Raw genomic sequence first — 21,043 nt, forward strand, 5'->3', positions numbered from 1 at the left:
AAACCTATTTGAAGAAATAATGACAGAAAACTTCCCCCACCTGGTGAAAGAAATAGACTTACAAGTCCAGGAAGCACACAGAACCCCAAACAAAAGGAATCCAAAGAGGACCACACCAAGACACATCATAATTAAAATGCCAAGAGCAAAAGACAAAGAGAGAATATTAAAAGCAGCAAGAGAAAAACAGTTAATTACCTATAAGGGAGCACCCATACGATTGTCAGCTGATTTCTCAATAGAAACTATGCAGGCCAGACAGGAGTGGCAAGAAATATGCAAAGTGATGAATAGCAAGAACCTACAACCAAGATTATTCTACCCAGCAAAGCTATCGTTCAGAATTGAAGGGCAGATAAAGAGCTTCACAGATAAGAAAAAGCTAAAGGAGTTCATCACCACCAAACCAGTATTATATGAAATGCTGAAAGGTATTCTTAAAGAAGAGGGAAAAGAAAAAAGTAAAGATAAACATTATGAACAACACATACATATCTATCAACAAGTGAACCTAAAAATCAAGTGAATTAAAAACCTGAGGAACAGAATAATCTGGTGAATACAGTAGAATCAGGGGCATAGAAAGGGAGTGGACTGGTAATTCTCAGGGGGAAAGGGGTGTGGGGGGTTCAGGAAGAGACTGGACAAAAATCATACACCTATGGATGAGGACAGTGGGGGGGAGGTAAGGGCAGAAAGTGGAGTGGGAACCGGGTGGAGGGGAGCTATGGGGGAAAAAGGAGAAACAATTGTAATAATCTGAATAAAGATTTATTTTAAAAAAAATACTCAAGCAGAGCAGCAAGTGGGAAGAAAAAAAAAAAAAAACAGGAAGAGACCCTAAGGCAATGGTTGGCAAACTGCGGCTCATGAGCCACATGCAGCTCTTTGGCCCCTTGAGTGTGGCTCTTCCAAAAAATACCACGGCCTGGGCGAGTCTATTTTGAAGAAGTGGCGTTAGAAGAAGTTTAAGTTTAAAAATTTGGCTCTCAAAAGAAATTTCAATCATTGGACTGTTGATATTTGGCTCTGTTGACTAATGAGTTTGCCGACCACTGCCCTAAGGGAATTTTGGGACAACATGAAACAAAACAACATCCACATAATAGGGGAGCCAGACGAAAGGAAACTAAGCAAGGAATAGAAAAACAGTGTGGAGAAATAATGACAGAAAACTTTCCTGATATAGGGGGGAAAAAAATTGAATAAGTCCAAGAAGCTCACAGAGTCCCAAACAAAATGAACCCCAAAAAAACAACACCAAGGCGCATACAATTACATTGCCAAACACCAACGACAAAGTAAGAATAATAAAAGTGGTCAGAGAGAGACAGAAAATTACCTACAAAGGATCCTCCTTCAGACTAGCGAGTGATTTCTCAACAGAAACACTTCAGGCCAAAAGGGAATGGAAGGAAATATACAAAGTCATGCAAAGGAAGGGTCTGAATCCAAGAATACTGTACCAGCAAGGCTATCAATCAAAATTGAGGGTGAAATCAGGAGCATCACAGACAAAAAAAAGGACTAAGGGAGTTTATTACCACCAAACCAGCAATGCCAGAAATGCTAAAGGGTCCTCTGTAAAAAAAGAAAGAGGAAGGGAAGAAGGAACACAGGCATAAAGAATAAAAATGGCGACAAACAAGGACCTATCAATAATAACTTTAAAGGTAAATGGATTAAATGCCCCAATCAAAAGACATAGGGTAACTGAATGGATAAAAAAACATGACCCATATATCTGCTGTCTACAGTAAAGCCCCCTCAGAACAATGGACTCACCCAGACTGATGGTGAAGGGATGGAAAAAGGTTTTTCAGGTGAATGGAAATGAAAAAAACGCTGGGGTAGCAATACTTATACCTGACGAATTAGACCTCAAAGTGAAGGTCATAACAAGACATAAGGAAGGCCACTTCATAATACTAAAGGGAGCAATCCAACAAGAAGGTATAAACATATATGATAAACATATATGCACCCAATACAGGAGCAATCAAATACATTAAAAAAAAAAACTTCTGAAGGATATCAAGGGAGAGATTGACAGCAATACAGTCATAGTAGGGGACTTCAATACCCCACTAACAACACTGAATAAATCCTCTAAAAAAAATCAGCAAAGAAACAGCAATTTTAAATGACTCACTAGATCAGATGGAATTAATTGACAAATTCAGAACATTTCACCCCAAAGCCGCAGAATATACATTCTTTTCAAGTGCACATGGGTAATTTTCAAAGATAGACCATATGTTGGGGCACAGGCAAAGTCTCTTCAAATTCAAGAAGATAGAAATCATATCAAGTATCTTCTCAGATCACAATGCCATAAAACTAGAAATCAACTACAATTAAAAAAATCAAACACGTGGAGACTACACAGCATACTATTAAACAATGTCTGGGTTACCAAAGAGATAAAAGAAGAAATAAAAAGAATCATGGTAACAAATCACAATGAAAAAAAAAAAAAAAAACCAATCCAAAATCTATGGGATATAGTGAAATCAGTCTTGAGAGGGAAGTTCATAGCTATACAGGCCTATCCCAAAAAACAAGAAACAATGGTTATAAATTATCTAACCCTACAACTCAATGAGTAAGAAAGAGACCAACAACAAAAGTCCAGCATAAGCACAAGGAAGGAAATAATAAAGTTCAGAGCAGAGATAAACAACACAAAAAACCCAAAAAAAAAGTACAAAAGATCAACTAACCCAAGAGTTAGTTCTTTGAAAGGATAAACAAGATTGATGAACCTCTAAACAGGCTCACCAAGAAGCAAAGAGAGAGGACCCAAATAAACAAAATCAGAAATGAAAGAAGTGAAGTAACAACCGATCCCACAGAAATACAAACAATTTTATGAAAAAATACAATGAACAACTCTATTCCAACAAAATAGACAACCTAGATGAAATGGACATATTCTTAGAAAAATACAAGCTCCCAAACACAACCAATAAGAATAAAAAAACCTGAATAGGCTGATAACTACCGAGGAAATTAAAACAGCAATCAAAAATCTTCCAGCAAACAAAAGCCATGGACTGGACAGCTTTACAAGGAAGTTCTAATAAGGATTTAAAGAACAACTAAAACCTACCCTCCTCAGACTATTTCAAAAAATTCAAGAGGAAGGAACACTTCCAAGCTCTTTCTATGAAGCCAGCATTACCCTAATCCCAAAACCAGATAAAGACACCACAAAAAAAGAGAACTACAGGCCAATATCCTTGATGAACATAGATGCTAAAATCTTCAACAAAATTCTATCAAATCAGAGTCAGCAATACATTTGAAAGACCATACACCATGACCAAGTGGGATTTATTCCGGGGGATGCAAGGATGGTCAATATCCGCGAATCAATAAATGTGATGCATCACATAAACAAACTGAGAGACAAAAATCACATAATCATATCAATTGATGCAGAAAAAGCATTTGACAAAACCCAACACCCTTTCTTGATAAAAACTCTCAGCAAAGTGGGAATAGAGGGATCATATCTCAACATAATAAAAGCCCTATATGACAAAACTATACCAACATCATACTCAATGGGCAAAAACTAAACTCATTTCCCCTAAGAACAGGAACAAGACAAGAATGCCCACTTTCACTACTCCTGTTCAACATAGTATTAGAAGTACTAGCCATAGCGATCAGACAAGAAGAAGAAATAAAAGGCATCCAAATTGGAAAAGAAGAAGCAAAACTGTCCTTATTTGCAGATGACATGATACTGTACATAGAAAACCCCAAAGACTCCATCAAAAACTACTAGACATAATAAATGAATTTGGCAATGTAGCAGGATACAAAATTAACACCCAGAATTCTTTTTATACACCAATAATGAACTCACAGAAAGAGAAATGAAAAAAACAATCTCATTTACCATTGCGCCAAAAAAAATTAAGATACCTAGGAATAAACTTAACTAAGGATGTAAAAGACCTGAACTCAGAAAACTACAGCACATTGAAAAAAGAGATAGAGGAAGAAATAAACAAATGGAAGAACATACCATGTTCATGGATTGGCAGAATCAACATAGTTAATATGTTCATACTACCTAAAGCAATCTATAGATTCAATGCAATACCTATTAAAATACTAATGGCATATTTCAAAGATCTAAAACAAACTCTCCAAAAATTCATCTGGAATAATAAAACACCCCGAATAGCCACAGCTATCCTGAGAAAGAAGAACAAAAAGTTGGAGGACTCACAATACCAGATATCAAGCTATATTACCAAGCCACGGTTCTCAAAACTGCCTGGTACTGGCACAAGAACAGACATATAGACCAATGGAACAGAACAGAGAACCCAAAAATGGACCCAAGCCACTATACTCAATTAATATTTGACAAAGGAGGCAAGAGCATACAATGGAGTCAAAACAGTCTCTCTAATAAATGGTGCTGGGAAATTTGGTCAGATACATGCAACAAAATGAAACTAGATCACCAACTTACACCATACACAAAACAAACTCAAAATGGCTAAAGGATTTGAATATAAAAAGGGAAACCATAAAAATCCTACAAGACCCCATAGGCAGCAAAATTGCAGACATATGTCATAGCAATATCTTTACAGACACAGATCCTAGGGCAACAGAGATTAAGGAAAAAAATAAATAAATGGGACTACATCAAAATAAAAAGCTTCTGCACAGCAAAAGAAACCATCAACAAAACAACAAGAAAGCCCACTGCATGGGAGAACATATTTGCCAATGATATTTCAGATAAGGGTTTAATCTCCAACATTTACAGGGGACTCATACAACTTAACAAAATGAAGATGAACAATCCAATAAAAAAAAAAAATGGGCAAAGGACCTAAATAGACACTTCTCGAAAGAGGACATACAGAAATCAGAGACATATAAAAACATGCTCAAAGTCACTAATCATCTGAGAGATGCAAATCAAAACAACAATGAAGTACCATCTCACACCTGTCAGAATGGCTATCACCAACAAATCAACAAATGACAAGTGCTGTGAGGATGCGGAGAAAAGGGAACCCTCGTGCACTGCTGGTGGGAATGCAGACTGGTGCAGCAACTGTGGAGAACAGTATAGAATTTCCTCAAAAAACTAAAAATGGAACTCCCATTTGACCCAGTGATCCCACTTCTAGGAATATATCCCAAGAAAGTAGAAACAGCAATCAGAAAGAATATATGCACCTCTATGTTCATAGCACCATTTACCATAGCTAAGATTTGGAAACAGATTAAATGCCCATCAGTAGATAAGTAGATTAGAAAATAATGGTACATCTACACAATGGAATACTACGCTGCTATAAAAAAAGAAGGAATTCTTACCATTTGCAGCAGCATGGATGGAACTGGACAGCATTATGCTAAATGTAATAGCCAGTCAGTGAAAGAACAATACCACATGATCTCACTCATTTAGGGATAATAAAAAACATTATAACCTGATAAACAAAAAGATAGATACAGAGGCAGAGAAGCATCAAACAGGCTGTCAAATTACAGTGGGAAGGCTGGGGAGGGGAGGAGGTAAGAGATCAACCGAAGGACTTGTATGCATGCGTATAAGCATAACCAATAGACGCAAGACACTGAGGGTGAGGGCATGTATGGAAGTGGGGTTGGGGGCAATGGGGGGATATGGACACATGTAATCGTTTAATCAATAAAAAAAATGGAAAAATAAATAAAAGGGGCATGCCTAAAAAAAAAATAAGAGAGAGAGAGAGAGAGAGAAAGTATATATGCACCCCTATGTTCATAGCAGCACAATTTACAATAGCTAAGATTTGGAATCAGCCTAAACGCCCATCAGCAGATGAGTGGAATAGAAAACTATGGTACATCTACACAATGGAATACTACGCTGCTATAAAAAAGAAGGAATTCTTACCATTTGCAACAGCATGGATGGAACTGGAGAGTGCCAGAAGTCAATTCCAGCATGTCAGCAGGGCTGAATCATCTGGAGATGGCTGAGGGCATTTCCCCACACCTAAGAGGATGCATAAAATGATTGCTTGCTGCCAGACACCTAAGGGCATCTTAATCTACATGTTATTGCCTCCTACTGGCCAAACACCTGAACAGCCATAGGCAATTCTTCCAATCTGACAATGGATTCTGTATACTAAACCCTGGCCTTTGATGTATATCTACCTTGCCTTAGGACAGTTGGTGTTAATAAAAGCAAGGGGTCCTGAGACAAAAAAGAACTTGGAGAACTTGGTTTCTTTAGCCAAGCTCCTCTGGCCCCCCAAATGCCTTTCCAAATTATGTTTCATCTCTGGACTCTTTAATCATTTACACACAGCGCCTTCTCCAGATTCCTGAACCCTTCTAGATGCTGGATCAAGAACAATGGCACTAATTGGCACCCAAAATATGGACGTCTGGAGAAGAAGAATTCGCCTGAGCAGATAAAACAACACTGGTATGGTGATAAGATTGAACTTTGTGTAAAGCTTGTACCAAGCTCTGGAAGTCGTGAAACCAGAGTGGGCAAGAAGAGTCTTTTGTTTTAAGTCAGATTATAATGGGGAAGAATTTGGTTAAAAGGCAAAATTATAAAAAAAGTTGTAATATTAAAAGGTTCTTTTTTAAATCAGGTTGAAAAAAGAGTGCCGTGGTCATCTTTAATGTGGTTTCTTGTTGAAATAATAACATACCTAATTTGTTTTGAGGATCAATAATCTGTAATTTCTAAAAAGCCTCCAGATCCTCCGCTTCTGGTTTCAAAAGGGACTGGAGAGGGCGGGGCTATCAGCTCTCTTGCAAAGAGATTCTCTAATGCTTTGTTTAAAAATTACTTAAGAACACATTGGGGAGAAACCAAGATGGCGGCATAGGTAACACCTAAACTGCTGCCTCGCACAACAATTTCAAAACTACAACTAAAAGACAGAACGGACACCATCCAGAACCACAGGAAAGCTGGCTGAGTGAAAATTCTACAGCTAGAAGGAAATAGAAAAGCTCACAGAGAATTGGAGGTACGGCAAAGGGGCTTTGTGCACGCAGAGAGGAAGGGCGGCTGAGAGCCTGGCTGACTTTCTCTGGTGGAAGGGGGAAGGAAGCCTCTGACCGCACTGAACCCCAGTTCTGACTGCACTGAACCCCAGTTCCGGGCGAACCCCTGGGGACCCACGCTCTTACGAGGGGAGTCTGGACTCTCGGGCGGAGACTCGAGCTGGGAAAGGCAGAAGTCTGAAGGCGCACGCGGGCCAGTGCGCACAAAGGCTGCGGAGGTTGACACAGGCTTTCCCTAGTGGAAGGGAGTCAGAGGATCCTGACTGCACTGAGCCCCAGTTCTGACTGGAGTGAACCCCAGTTCCAGGCGAGCCCCTGGGGACCCACGCTCTTGTGGGGGGAGTTTGGACTCTCGGGCGGAGACTCGGGAGCCGGGGAAGGCGAAGGACTGAAAGTGCACACACGCGCGCGTGCCAGTGCGCACAAAGGCTGCGGAAGTTGCCACAGGCTTTCCCTAGTGGAAGGGAGTCAGAGGATTCTGACTTCACTGAGCCCCAGTTCTGACTGCAGTGAACCCCAGTTCCAGGCGAGCCCCTGGGGACCCACGCTCTTGTGTGGAGAGTCTGGACTCTCAGGCGGAGACTCAAGCTGGGGAAGGCGGAGGACTGAAAGCGCACATGCGCGCAAGCGCAAGGCTGACAGGAAGCCAAGACTGAGTCTCCACCCCATCCAAGCTGAGCACAGAGGCTATTGCAATTTGGCAAGTCTAATCCTATAAGGCTGTCTCCAGCACCGAACTTCTCCCAGCATAGACACAGCTGATCCTTACAGCCAACTGGCCCGGAGGTCAATTCTTCCCAGTGATACCAACAACAATAAAGACTTAATTACAACAAGGCTGTACACACAGTCCACAAAGGGGTGCACCAAGAGAGTCCACCTCAGGTTAACTGGGGAAGCAGACCCACTGGGCCATATTGGAAACCTAGCACAAATATCTACCTTACCAACTCAGGGAATCAGTGAAAATGCGGCGTCAAAGAATCAGGTCACAAACGAAAGAACTGGAGGAAAACAAACGACTGGATATAGAATTCAAAACCATGGTTATAAGACTTTTTAAGAATATCCTAGAAAAGGCCGATAAATATAACGACACCCTCGAAGATATGAAAAAGGACCAACTAGAAATTAAACATACACTGACTGAAATAAAAAATATTATACAGAGACCCAGAAACAGAATAGAGGAACACAAGAATCAAGTCAAAGAATTGAAATACAAAGAAGCAAAAAACACTCAACCGAAAAAGCAAAAAGCAAAAAAAAAAATCCAAAAAGTTGAAGATAATGTAAGAAGACTCTGGGACAACTTCAAGGGTAACAACATCAGAATTATGGGGGTGCCAGAAGAAGAGAGAGAGCAAGATACTGAAAACCTATTTGAAGAAATAATGACAGAAAACTTCCCCCACCTGGTGAAAGAAATAGACTTACAAGTCCAGGAAGCCCACAGAACCCCAAACAAAAGGAATCCAAAGAGGACCACACCAAGACACATCATAAATAATATGCCAAGAGCAAAAGACAAAGAGAGAATATTAAAAGCAGCAAGAGAAAAACAGTTAATTACCTACAAGGGAGCACCCATACGACTGTCAGCTGACTTCTCAACAGAAACTATGCAGGCCAGACGGGAGTGGCAAGAAATTTTCAATGTGTTGAATAGCAAGAACCTACAACCAAGATTACTCTACCCAGCAAAGCTATCATTCAGAATTGAAGGGCAGATAAAGAGCTTCACAGATAAGAAAAAGCTAAAGGAGTTCATCACCACCAAACCAGTATTATATGAAATGCTGAAAGGTATTCTTCAAGAAGAGGAAGAAGAAATAAGTAAAGATAAAAATTATGAACAACAAATACATATCTATCAACAAGTGAACCTAAAAATCAAGTGAATTAAAAACCTGAGGAACAGAATAATCTGGTGAATATAATAGAATCAGGGGCATAGAAAGGGAGTGGACTGGTTATTCTCAGGGGGAAAGGGGTATGGGGTGTTCATGAAGAGAATGGACAAAAATCATACACCTATGGATGAGGACAGTGGGGGGGGAGGTAAGGGCAGAAGGTGGGGTGGGAAATGGGTGGAGGGGAGGTATGGGGGAAAAAAGGAGAAATAATTGTAATAATCTGAATAAAGATTTATTTTAAAAAAAACAAAAAAGAACACATTGGGATAAGCAAATGTTGGTAAAAATCACCTTAAGAGCTAGTCATTACTTTGGAAAGCAAAATAGGGAAAACTTGAAAATCTGTCTTTTTCTATTAAGCATGCCTTTAATTGGGAAAATAAATGCGGCCAACTCAGTTGCTAATTTTTTCCCCAAAGCAAGCAGGAGATGGGGGAAGGGAGGCATGTGGTGATCCTGTATTGACGCCCACTCCCCGTGTATGCTATTTTTAGAGGTCTCTTCTGGACATGTTCGTAATTTAAAAGTTTTACAAAGTTTAGAAATGTGTCTGGGATTTCTGTGCACGTGTAAAGAGAAAAGCTAGCTAAAAACAAATGCGCGCATCATCCGATTTCGGATTTTAGAGTTTTGAGCTAAACTTGACTCTCTTTATGGACGCTACAGAATAAAAACCCAAGACTATTTTTTCCTCAGAAAGATGGCAGATTTGACCCAGGGAAAAAATGCAGACTAGGTTCTAGCAACAAGATTGGTATTTCCATAATAAAAAGTGTATTTAAATAACAATGGACCACGTTCAAAAGTTAACATTAAAGCCATCAATAAAATCAGTAAATTGTCTGTTACAAAATTTGCCAAAGAAAATACCTTAAATAATTATAATTGGATTTAAATCTCAAAAATTGCGTTGGCCTGCGGACTGAAGAATCCCAGATTCAATTCCAATCAGGGGCATGTACCTTGGTTGTGGGCACATCCCCAGTAGGGGGTGTGCAGGAGGCAGCTGATCGATGTTTCTCTCTCATCGATGTTTCTAACTCTCTAACCCTCTCACTTCCTCTCTGTAAAAAATCAATAAAATATATTTTTTAAATCTCAAAAATTGTTGAAACATAGATAAATAATATCCTATCTAATAAAAGAGTAATATGCAAATTGACCATCACTCCAACACACAAGATGGCTGCCCCCATGTGGTCAAAGATGGTTGCCCCCATGTGGACACAAGATGGCCACCACAAGATGGCCAGCAGGGGAGGGCAGTTTGGAGGGACCAGGCCTGCAAGGGAGGGCAGTTGGGGGTGATCAAGCCTGCAGGGGAGGGCAGTTAGGGGTGACCAGGCCTGCAGGGGAGGGCAGTTAGGGGCAATCAGGCTGGCAAGGGAGCAGTTAGGCATCAATCAGGCTGGCAGGGGAGTGGTTAGGGGGTGATCAGGCTGGCATGCAGAAGTGGTTAGGGGCAATCAGGAAGGCAGGCAGGTGAGCAGTTGGGAGCCTGCAGTCCTGGATTGTGAGAGGGATGTCCGACTGCCCATTTAGCCCTGATCCTACCAGCAGTCAGACATCCCTCGAGGGGTCCCAGATTGGAGAGGGTGAAGGCTGGGCTGAGGGACAAAATTTGTGCACCGGGCCTCTAGTATTAATTATAAAAATCTAAGTAGCCCAGGTGAAGACTGGCTATGTCCTTTGTTAATTAAGAAAGCTGGCTTCATGCAGCAAAAAAAACCTGTTTCTCCAGCCAAGGACAAAGCTTTTTCCCATTGCTGGTAACCAGCAGGAAGAAGATAGCAATTTGCATTTGTATGGCTACAGGCCAGCTACCAAACTCTAGCAGCTAAATCTAAGAAATGCCAAATATTTGACTTACCAGCTGTTAAAGTTTAAGGTTTAATTTAAATTAGAAGAAATTATATAGTTGTGGTAGTTAAATGCCTAAAATATAGAAATTTATTTTTGAGAAAATAATTTTTGTATTTTCTCTGAAAAAAATTAGGAATTCAAAATATATTGCTTATTGGTCTAATTAAATAAGAAGGATTGATTCTGTGGTCTGAAATAAATTTTTAATACAAAGACCAGTTTAATTTTAATTGATATCTTTTAATAATTACAATAGGTATATAATATAATCTTTGGGTTATATATATATATTTAATGGTCTTTCCAAGTTAAAATTTCAAAACTTTAACAGAAAGTGACTTTTGGAGCATTTCACGGGCCCTGAAATGTTTTCAAAGAATTTGTTCTCTCTTCTTAAAAGAGAAATTTTTGAAACTAAACCAATTTAATATACTTGAAATCACATGGAAAGCTTTGTCAAATAAAAATTAATAACTATATTTTACTTATATACATATATTTTAAATGTTATGAAGGTTTTGGGCTCTAAGAAGGGCAAAATAAAGTGACAATATATTTCTTAAATACAGCCAAATTTTTCAGCAACAGAAATTTAAAAGCCAAAAAAGCCTTTAGTCACCTGCATTTTAAATAGGCTGGGGGTGGGGCAGCATTTGTGCCTTGTGAATTAGACGTATAAGTTTACTAAATTTACTTGCTTTGCTTTTTTAATAAAGATGCCTACTTTAATTACTTAAATTCGCTTTTTAAAATATAATCAAGGTCTCATATAAATTAAGCTATATGAGAAGCCAATATTTTTATAAGCAATTGGATCCTAGTAAAGTCTTCTAAGAAAGTTACTGAGACCTTCCATAATCCCTCAGTATATGCAAATAAGCCAAAGGGGATACTCATTAAAAGTATAATTCTAAGCTTAATAAAAAGGAGAAATTTTAAAATTTTGAGATCTCTTCCACTAATATTTACAGGGTAAACTAAAGATTGTTGTTAAAGTACTAAATCTGACAATATTTACAGTCACCATAAATGAAAAATCACTTGAAATATATGGCTTTGTGGCACTATTTGTTAAACTCTCAAAAAGCAACCATGGAGAAGAAACCAAGATGGCGGCATAGGTAAGCACCTAAACTGCTGCCTCGCACAACAATTTCAAAACTACAACCAAAGACAGAACGGACACCGTCCAGAACCACAGGAAAGCTGGCTGAGTGAAAATTCTACAACTAGAAGGAAAGAGAAAAGCTCACAAAGAATTGCAGATACGGCAAAGGGTCTTTATGCATGCAGAGGGAAGGGCGGCTGAGAGCCTGGCTGACTTTCTCTGGTGGAAGAGGGAAGGAAGCCCCTGACCACACTGAACCACAGTTCTGATTGCACTGAACCCCAGTCCCAGGCGAAACCCCGTGGTCCCAGGCTCATACAGGGGAGTCTGGACTGTCAGGTAGAGAAAAAGGCACCCGGAGACTCGGAGACCCGGGGGAGACCCAGGGGAGCCCAGGTGGGCAGGGGACTGGAGACGCGCGCGCCAGTGTGCACAAAGGCTGCAGAGGTTGCCACAGGCTTTCCCTAGCAAAATGGAGTCGGAAGCACCTGACTGCACTGAACCCCAGTTCCAGGCCAGCCCCTGGGGACCCACGCTCTTGTGGGGGGAATCTGGACTCTCGGGCGGACACTCAGGAGCCAGGGAAGGCAGAGGTCTGAAGGCGCGTGCATGCCAGTGCACACAAAGGCTGCGGAGGTTGCCACAGGTTTTCCCTAGTGGAAGGGAGTCAGAAGCTCCTGACTACACTGAGCCCCAGTCCTGACTGCACTGAACCCCAGTTCCAGGCGAGCCCCTGGGGACCCACGCTCTTGTGGGGGGAATCTGGACTCTCAGGCAGAGACTCGGGAGCCAGGGAAGGCAGAGGTCTGAAGGCGTGTGCGCGTGTGCGAGCACGCACGCAAGGGCAAGGCTGACTGGAAGCCAAGACTGTCTGCTCCGCCCTGAGACTCCACCCCATCCAAACTGAGCACAGAGGCTTTTGCAATTTGGCAAGTCTAATCCTATAAGGCTGTCTCCAACACCGAACTTCTCCCAGCGTAGACACAGCTGATCCTCACCACCAACTGGCCTGGAGGTCAATTCCTCCCAGTGATACCAAAAACAATCAAGACTTAACTACAACAAGGCTGTACACACAGTCCACAAAGAAGTGCACCAAGAGTGTCCACCTCAGGTTAACTGGGGAGGCCGACCCACTGGGCCATATTGGAAACCTAGCACACAAATCTACCCTACCAACTCAGGGAAGCAGTGAAAATGCGGCGTCAAAGAAACAGATCACAAACGAAAGAAATGGAGGAAAACGACTGGATATAGAATTCAAAACCATGGTTATAAGGCTTTTCGAGAATATCCTAGAAAAGGCTGATAAATACAATGAGACCCTCGAAGATATGAAAAAGGACCAACTAGAAATTAAACATACACTGACTGAAATAAAAAATATTATACAGAGACCCAAAAACAGACTAGAGGAACACAAGAATCAAGTCAAAGAATTGAAATACAAAGAAGCAAAAAACACTCAACCGAAAAAGCAAAAAGAAAAAAAAATCCAAAAAGTTGAAGATAGTGTAAGAATACTGTGGGACAACTTCAAGGGTAACAACATCAGAATTATGGGGGTGCCAGAAGAAGAGAGAGAGCAAGATACTGAAAACCTATTTGAAGAAATAATGACAGAAAACTTCCCCCACCTGGTGAAAGAAATAGACTTACAAGTCCAGGAAGCACACAGAACCCCAAACAAAAAGAATCCAAAGAGGACCACACCAAGGCACATCATAATTAAAATGCCAAGAGCAAAAGACAAAGAGAGAATATTAAAAGCAGCAAGAGAAAAACAGTTAATTACCTATAAGGGAGCACCCATACGATTGTCAGCTGATTTCTCAACAGAAACTATGCAGGCCAAACGGGAGTGGCAAGAAATATTCAAAGTGATGAATAGCAAGAACCTACAACCAAGATTACTCTACCCAGCAAAGCTATCATTCAGAATTGAAGGGCAGATAAAGAGCTTCACAGATAAGAAAAAGCTAAAGGAGTTCATCACCACCAAACCAGTATTATATGAAATGCTGAAAGGTATTCTTAAAGAGGAAGAAGAAGAAAATAAAGCGAAAAATTATGAACAACACATACATATCTATCAACAAGTGAACCTAAAAATCAAGTGAATTAAAAACCTGAGGAACAGAATAATCTGGTGAATATAATAGAATCGGGCATAGAAAGGGAGTGGACTGATAATTCTCAGGGGGAAAGGGGTATGGGGGAGTTCAGGAAGAGACTGGACAAAAATCATACACCTATGGATGAGGATAGTAGTGGGGAGGTAAGGGCAGAAGGTGGGGTTGGAACCGGGTGGAGGGGAGCTATGGGGGGAAAAAGGAGAAACAATTGTAATAATCTGAATAAAGATTTATTTTTAAAAAATCAACCATGTTTGTTGCATTTCTTGCTTGGTATAAGAGAAAAACAGAAACTTTTAAAAGAGACTAAGTGTGATAAAGAGAGGTTTCCTTCAAATGTCTGGAAAACTAATTAAAAATCAATATGTTAGGCCTCAAGAAATAAAAGTAAATAATTTGTGTTTTTCCTTCCTAAACAAAGCTAATGTAAAAATTACTCAAAGAGATGGATAGAAGGTGGCTGCCGACAGGAAGGCAGAATGCAAGATAGTGTGTGAGTGAGAAGAGGAAAGGAGAGGGTGTGGTTGCACAGGAGTATATATTTGAGGGTGATGGACAGCTATACTCCAAGGGACGGTTGGGAATTGCTGGACCAGGTTCCCCTGACCCGGCAGCCTGCTGAAAACTCTCCCGGAGCAACCAGCTCTAACGTGGAGACCGTGCCATCTTGAAGGGGAGAGTGGCTGTTATTAGAAGCCTATACATCCTGGGAATCTACAACAACAACACCCAGGGAACAGCTGCAAACCCAGGAACACCAGAGCTCAAGCAGCACGAATACACGGACTTGGAGGAGCTCTGCACCTTTTCACGGAAAGGTCATATTTCGCCTAGGACCATGGTTGGCAAACTGCAGCTGGCAAGCCACATGCGGCTCTTTGGCCCCTTGAGTGTGGCTCTTCCACAAAATAACACGGCCTGGGCGAGTCTATTTTGAAGAAGTGGCATTAGAAGAAGTTTAAGTTTAAAAAATTTGGCTCTCAAAAGAAATTTCAATTGTTGTACTGTTGATATTTGGCTCTGTTGACTAATGAGTTTGCCGACCACTGGCCTAGAAAAGGTGAGCTCTGCAATCCAGGCTGGAAAGAGAAACACAGACAACGGGAGCTAAAGGTTCCAGGTAACTAAGCGCCCCACAAAATCCGCATCTGTTGGGGTTAGCATGATCCAAGAATGTGGAAGGGAATCCACAGGGCTGCTAGCAGGAGGGAACTTTAAAAAACAACCCATAGCTGGACTGGGCGCAAAAAGATAGCCTGAAATTTTAACAGTGTGCCGACTGCTTAGTGCCAAAGATGTTCACAGACTTGCGCACAGGGCCATAGGGTAAAAGTCACAAGTTCGCGCACTTACTCTGCCTCTTTTTTTCTCTTTAAATCCTTGCTTTTGATTACTAAGCCCAGTACATGGGGTCATCCAATTGGGGACACTCTCAGATACTGCAGGGGAAAGTTGTTTTTGTGGAACCTGGGGATCAGAGCGGGGAGTAACTATCAGAGAACCAGATCTGGGGTAGTCCATTCTCCCAAACCAGTATTAAGTGCGACAGGGAAAAAAAATCTAAATACTGTCTAGAGAGGACTTATAGCCCCAGAGGTCAGTCCAAAAACACTGCCACCCAGGGGTTGAATCACAAATTAACTCTTGTGTAAACACAAATAAAGGAGTCTAAGAAACAAAGAAATACTGCCTGCTGGAAAATCAGGACTGTGGTTTACAAGACAGAGAAGCAGTGGAATGCAGGGAACTTCAATACTGTCCTGATTACTGGACAGGAAACAGGCGTGCCAAACAGAACAGTAGAGGAAGTGAATGACCTTCACTACTGCACATTTTTATTTTTTATTTTTTTTTTAAATATATTTTATTGATTTTTTACAGAGAGGAAGAGAGAGGGATAGAAAGTTAGAAACATCGATGAGAGAGACATCGATCAGCTGCCTCCTGCACGCCTCCTACTGGGGATGTGCCCGCAACCCAGGTACATGCCCTTGACCGGAATCGAACCTGGGACCCTTCAGTCCGCAGGCCGACGCTCTATCCACTGAGCCAAACCGGTTAGGGCCACATTTTTATTTTTTCATCTCTTACTTAAGAAACTAAATTTTTTTCTTTTTTCTTCACTTGATTTTAACTTTTTAATTATTATATTTTTATTTTAAATCAGTATTATTACTACTACTATTTTACCTTTTTTATTAAAAAAGTATTTTATTTTCTATTTTATTTTAGGATTAGTGTTCTACATTTTATTTTCATTTTTCCTTTAGCATCATTTTACTTTATCTCAACTTTACCTTTATGCCAACACTCTTCCTCAGTTTTCCCCTTTTGTTGTCTTTTCTCTCTTACCCTATTCCTGCTTTAGATTCTCCCCATTCCTTCTTTTTACCCGGTTAAAACTCATCCTACTTATATATCTAATTCACCCTATTTATATGTCTAATTTCCAGTCTCTAAGTTCATACACACCTCTCTCTTTCTTCATTATCCAAATTTTTTTTCTGTAGAGAGCCGTCTGGGAAGGCACATGGATACTTTTTTAATTCTTATCAGCTGAGCCCAAGGGCACTGGCAGAATCCTGTTATCAGTACTGATTTCCATGTACTTGGAATGAGGAACAAAAAGGACCTTGACCCACCCAAAATAAGGAGCTTACTCAGATCCTGATGAATAGGATCTGGGCACACCCGAAACTCCTTTTGATCATAAAATCCCTTTTGGAAACCAATAAATATGCTGTGTTGTCTGAGGTGAGGGTGACTGTCTCTCTATCAGAGGACAGGAAGCCACCCGGCACCCATCTTGAATATTTCTGTCTCTTGTCTCTTTCTTTCTCTAATTTCTTAATCCCCAGCTCCTCCCCTCAGGAACCTGTCTTTCTCCCTTTCTGTGTGGGTCGCGGAAAAGGAAGAAACACCGCACCACATTTGGCGCCCGAACAGGCACCTGAGTACGGAGGGAAAATAGGCGAGGGGGTCACTTCCACGACGTGCGCGCAGATTAAGGTAAGTTTTTGGGAAGTGTATTGTGTGTTGTGAATTGTGAATTCACTTGAATAACCGGGTGTAAACATGGGTAATTCAGAGTCTTGAAAAGGAGATTCTTCCTCCTCCTCCTCCTCCTCATCCTTCTCCTTACCCCCACCGTCCCCCACTTCACCTGCTGCCGCTCCTGCCACTGCTCTTAAGAGTCGGCCTAACAAGTATTTACCTCCTAAATATGAGCGGAAGCCAGAGATTGAGAAAAGGAGATACAAACATTACCATGAGCGAGATGATTTAGATGATGAGGAAGATCTTGCTCACAGTTTTGAAAAAACGACCCTAACCCCCCGGCCTTTACGGCCAGAAACTGGCACACAGCCAAATATGAAAGTAACTACAACTGTTGTGCCGCTGGTACTATCCCCTTTACAGCTGACCTTACAGGAGGCAAGACGAGCTGGAGAGGATATTACAGGATTTTCAATGTATCCGATCCTAGAAAGGCCAGACCCTACTAACGCCGGGCCGATACTGAGAGTGCACAAGGCCATTCCTTTTAAAACCCTCAAGGAGTTTAAAACCTCTGTCTCCATGTATGGCCCCACTTCTCCATTTGTCTTGAGCTTGATTGACACTGTAATTAGTGAAGCTCTGCCTCCTCAAGACTGGCAAACATTGGCTAAGGCATGTCTTTCCCCTGGAGATTATTTACTGTGGAAATCCAATTGGACTGAAATTAGTGAAAAACAGGCAGCTAAAAATCAACAACAAGGTGTGCCTATCACTCTTGAAATGTTAATAGGAACTGGAACATGTAGCAGCTTACAGGCTCAGATGATGTTCCCTTTGCAAGCTTATCAGCAGATAAATATTTGTGGCACTAAGGCTTGGAGGGAGTTGCCCACTAAGGGAGAAAAAAGCATGGACGTTACAAAAATTATACAGGGCCCAGAGGAGCCCTATCAGGACTTTGTGGCATGGTTGCTTCAGGCAGTAGACAGAGTGGTTGGAGATTCCAATACGGGATCCCTGTTAGTGAAGCAACTGGCTTTTGAGAATGCCAATAGAACATGTCAGGAGGCTCTACGCCCCTACAGAAAAAGGGGGTCAACTTCTGAGTTCATCCGTATTTGTGCTGATATTGGGCCATCCTATGTTCAGGGAGTGACTTTGGCTGCTGCATTGAAGGAGTCTCTGCAAAGGGACCATTCAGGGAGCAAAGAAAAACGGACTTGTTTCACTTGCGGAAGGCCAGGCCATATTGCAAAGAATTGCTGGCAACAGGTTGCCTCAAGGGGACAAGGAAGTTCAGCTCCTAGTCTCCCTGCTCCGCAGTTGGGGTTTTGTCCTCCCTGAGGCAGGGGAAGACACTGGGCCAATAACTGCCGCTCCCAGAGAGGCATTGATGGCCAGCCTCTTGACCCACATCAGGGAAACGGCAAATGGGGCCGGCCTTGGCCCCACCAAACAGTGGGGGCACTGTCGTACCATACCGGCCTGCCTACAACCGGTCCACTATCAGGGAACTCTACCGCGCCACCCCAGGAAGTGCAGGATTGGACCTCTGTCCCACCGCCAAATATGTACTAACTCCCAATATGGGTCCACAAGCAATCCCTACAGGGATTTATGGACCATTACCTAAGGGCACCATGGGACTTATTTTAGGAAGAAGTAGCTTATCTATGAAAGGATTTCAAGTTTTACCAGGTGTGATAGATCAAGACTATACTGGTGAAATTAAAGTTATAGCACAGATAACAAGTACCATAATTCAAATTTCTCCAGAAACTAGGATAGCCCAGATTGTAATCTTGCCCTATTGTATGGCTGGGAAACTTCTCTCCACAGAGCTTCGGGGAGAAAGAGGATTTGGATCCTCTAATCAAATGTACTGGGCACAGCTAGTTAAACAAGGGCACCCAGAGCTAGAGTTAAAATTAAATGGGAAATTTTTCCGAGGAACAATAGATACCGGGGCAGATGTTTCCGTGATTGCCTCCAGGCACTGGCCCCCTGCATGGCCTCTTAATACAGCTACTGCCAATCTACAAGGCATTGGCCAAGTTTCTCAGCCTCAACAGAGTGCGCAGCTTATCAAATGGGAAGATTTAGAAGGAAATATGGGATATTTTACACCTTATGTGCTTGATCATTTACCTATTAACCTCTGGGGAAGGAACGTTTTAGAGCAAATGGGAGTATTACTAATGAGTCCCAATGCTGTGGTTACAACTCAAATCAAGGATGTTATCCCTTTAAAGGATCAGGCAAAAGGCGGCAAGGCAGCCTATCCCCTATCCCCACGTCTACCCAGCCAGGGGGAAGAGGGCACGTTTGTATTTTCCCAAAAGGTGCTTCTAACCCCATCTGGGTGCCAAAGCGAGCAGTACATCACCACCATAGACCTGGAAGAACAACACATCCCACCATTCAAGAAGCTGAATATCACACCTCGGGTGATAATCTCAGCTCAGCCAACAGCCTCTGGTGCAGAGAAGTTTAAAGGTGGCAGGAGAGGGCAAAGCTATCTGCTCTCCTGCAATGAGATTACTTAAAAGTTTTCTTTAAAATTCATAAAATAATCCACAGGAAGATTCTGATCTTGGCCAAATTGGATGTTAGTTATAAAGAAAAAATGTGAGATCTGTCTTTTAAGCATGAAAAAATGTGGCCAGATCTGTTGCAAAAACTTCCCCTAAAGTAAGCAGGATGTAGGGAAAGGGAGAGACACGTGGCGATCCAATATAGACACCACTCCCCAAGAAAGCCACCATAAGAGGCCTCATATTCACCATCTTTCCTTTTTCCAGCTAATGAATTAAAGTTTTTACAAATTCATAAATGCATCAGGGATTTCTGTGCTCATGTAAAGCGAAAAGGCCAGTTTAAAAACGAGTGCGCATTTGAACAGACTGTCAAACTACAGTGGGAAGGCAGAGGAGGTTGCGGGGGGGGGGGGGGGGGGGGGAGGGGCTGTAAGAGATCAACCGAAGGACTTATACGCATGCATATAAGCATAACCAATAGATAAAAAACACTGGGGGGAGGGGGCAGGTAAAGGCATGTACTGGGGGGAAGGGGAGGCCGGGGGAAGGTCAATGGGGAAGGAAAAAAAAAAAAGGAGACAGATGTACTACTATTTGTAATACTTCAAACAATTAAAAATAAATAAATAAATAAATAAAATCTTAAAATAAATAAATAAATAAATAAATAAATAAATAAATAAAAACGAGTGCGCATAGTTTTTGAGCTGGGCTTGACACTTTTCTGTGTACAGAATAAAAATCCTAGAGATTTTGGCTTTAAAGATGGCAAAGATGAACTGGGAGACAAATTAAAGCTAGTTTCCCAAGGCATTTTAAGCAGCCCCTTTTGAAATTCCCGCCCTGAGGCAAGTAACCAGCAGGAAGTAGATAACAAGTTTGCATATGAATGGCGATGCAAAAACTAGTAAATCATATATGAATATAAATATTTGTTTGATGGTTTTTTTTCCATGTTAAAATTTCAAGGCCTTAACAGAGATGATTCTTGTAAAGCTCCAAGGGCCCAGAGTAATACAAGAAAATTATTCTCTCTTCTTAAAAGAAATCCTTTTAAAACATCTAATATACTTGAAATTGCATGGTATTATTCTACAATGTCATTATAATTTTTGATATTTTACAAACAGCATATTGTACAATTAATCCAAACAAACTTAAAAATCTAAATTTTTTTTAATGTTTGGCAACAATTTAAAAGGGACATGAAAGGATTCAATTCCTTCCACTGTGTGAAAGGCCCCTTGGGAAGGTACTTGAGCATTCTATATTGGCCCTTTTTGTCAAAAGGAACCCTCTTCTCACAATTCAATTGCCCACAGCTGTTGCTTGAGTTTTCAGTTCATTCTGAGGTTGAAACCTCATGTTGGATGGTACCATAGATCTGTCTCTCGCACAATGGTGTGAGCTGGGCCCTCCCTGGAG

General features: G+C 41.3%; 1 protein-coding gene across 2 annotated transcripts in view; it reads right to left on the reverse strand.

Moving 5' to 3' along the window:
* The window catches only part of CD276 (CD276 molecule), a 107,487-nt gene that overhangs the window by 46,581 nt on the left and 39,863 nt on the right, over positions 1-21,043 (reverse strand). Inside the window, exon 1 of one of the 2 annotated variants that reach the window (XM_080642860.1) lies at positions 5,924-5,957. The exons of the other annotated variant lie outside the window; for it this stretch is intronic. Within the exon in view, the coding sequence (XP_080498986.1) occupies positions 5,924-5,938 (15 nt within the window). The 5' untranslated portion in view covers positions 5,939-5,957. Of the gene's footprint in view, positions 1-5,923; positions 5,958-21,043 lie in introns of those variants that run through there. 2 annotated transcript variants of the gene reach the window in all.

This window comes from Plecotus auritus (genome assembly GCF_963455305.1).
Source record: "Plecotus auritus genome assembly, chromosome: 1".
In the NCBI taxonomy this organism is placed as follows: domain Eukaryota; kingdom Metazoa; phylum Chordata; class Mammalia; order Chiroptera; family Vespertilionidae; genus Plecotus; species Plecotus auritus.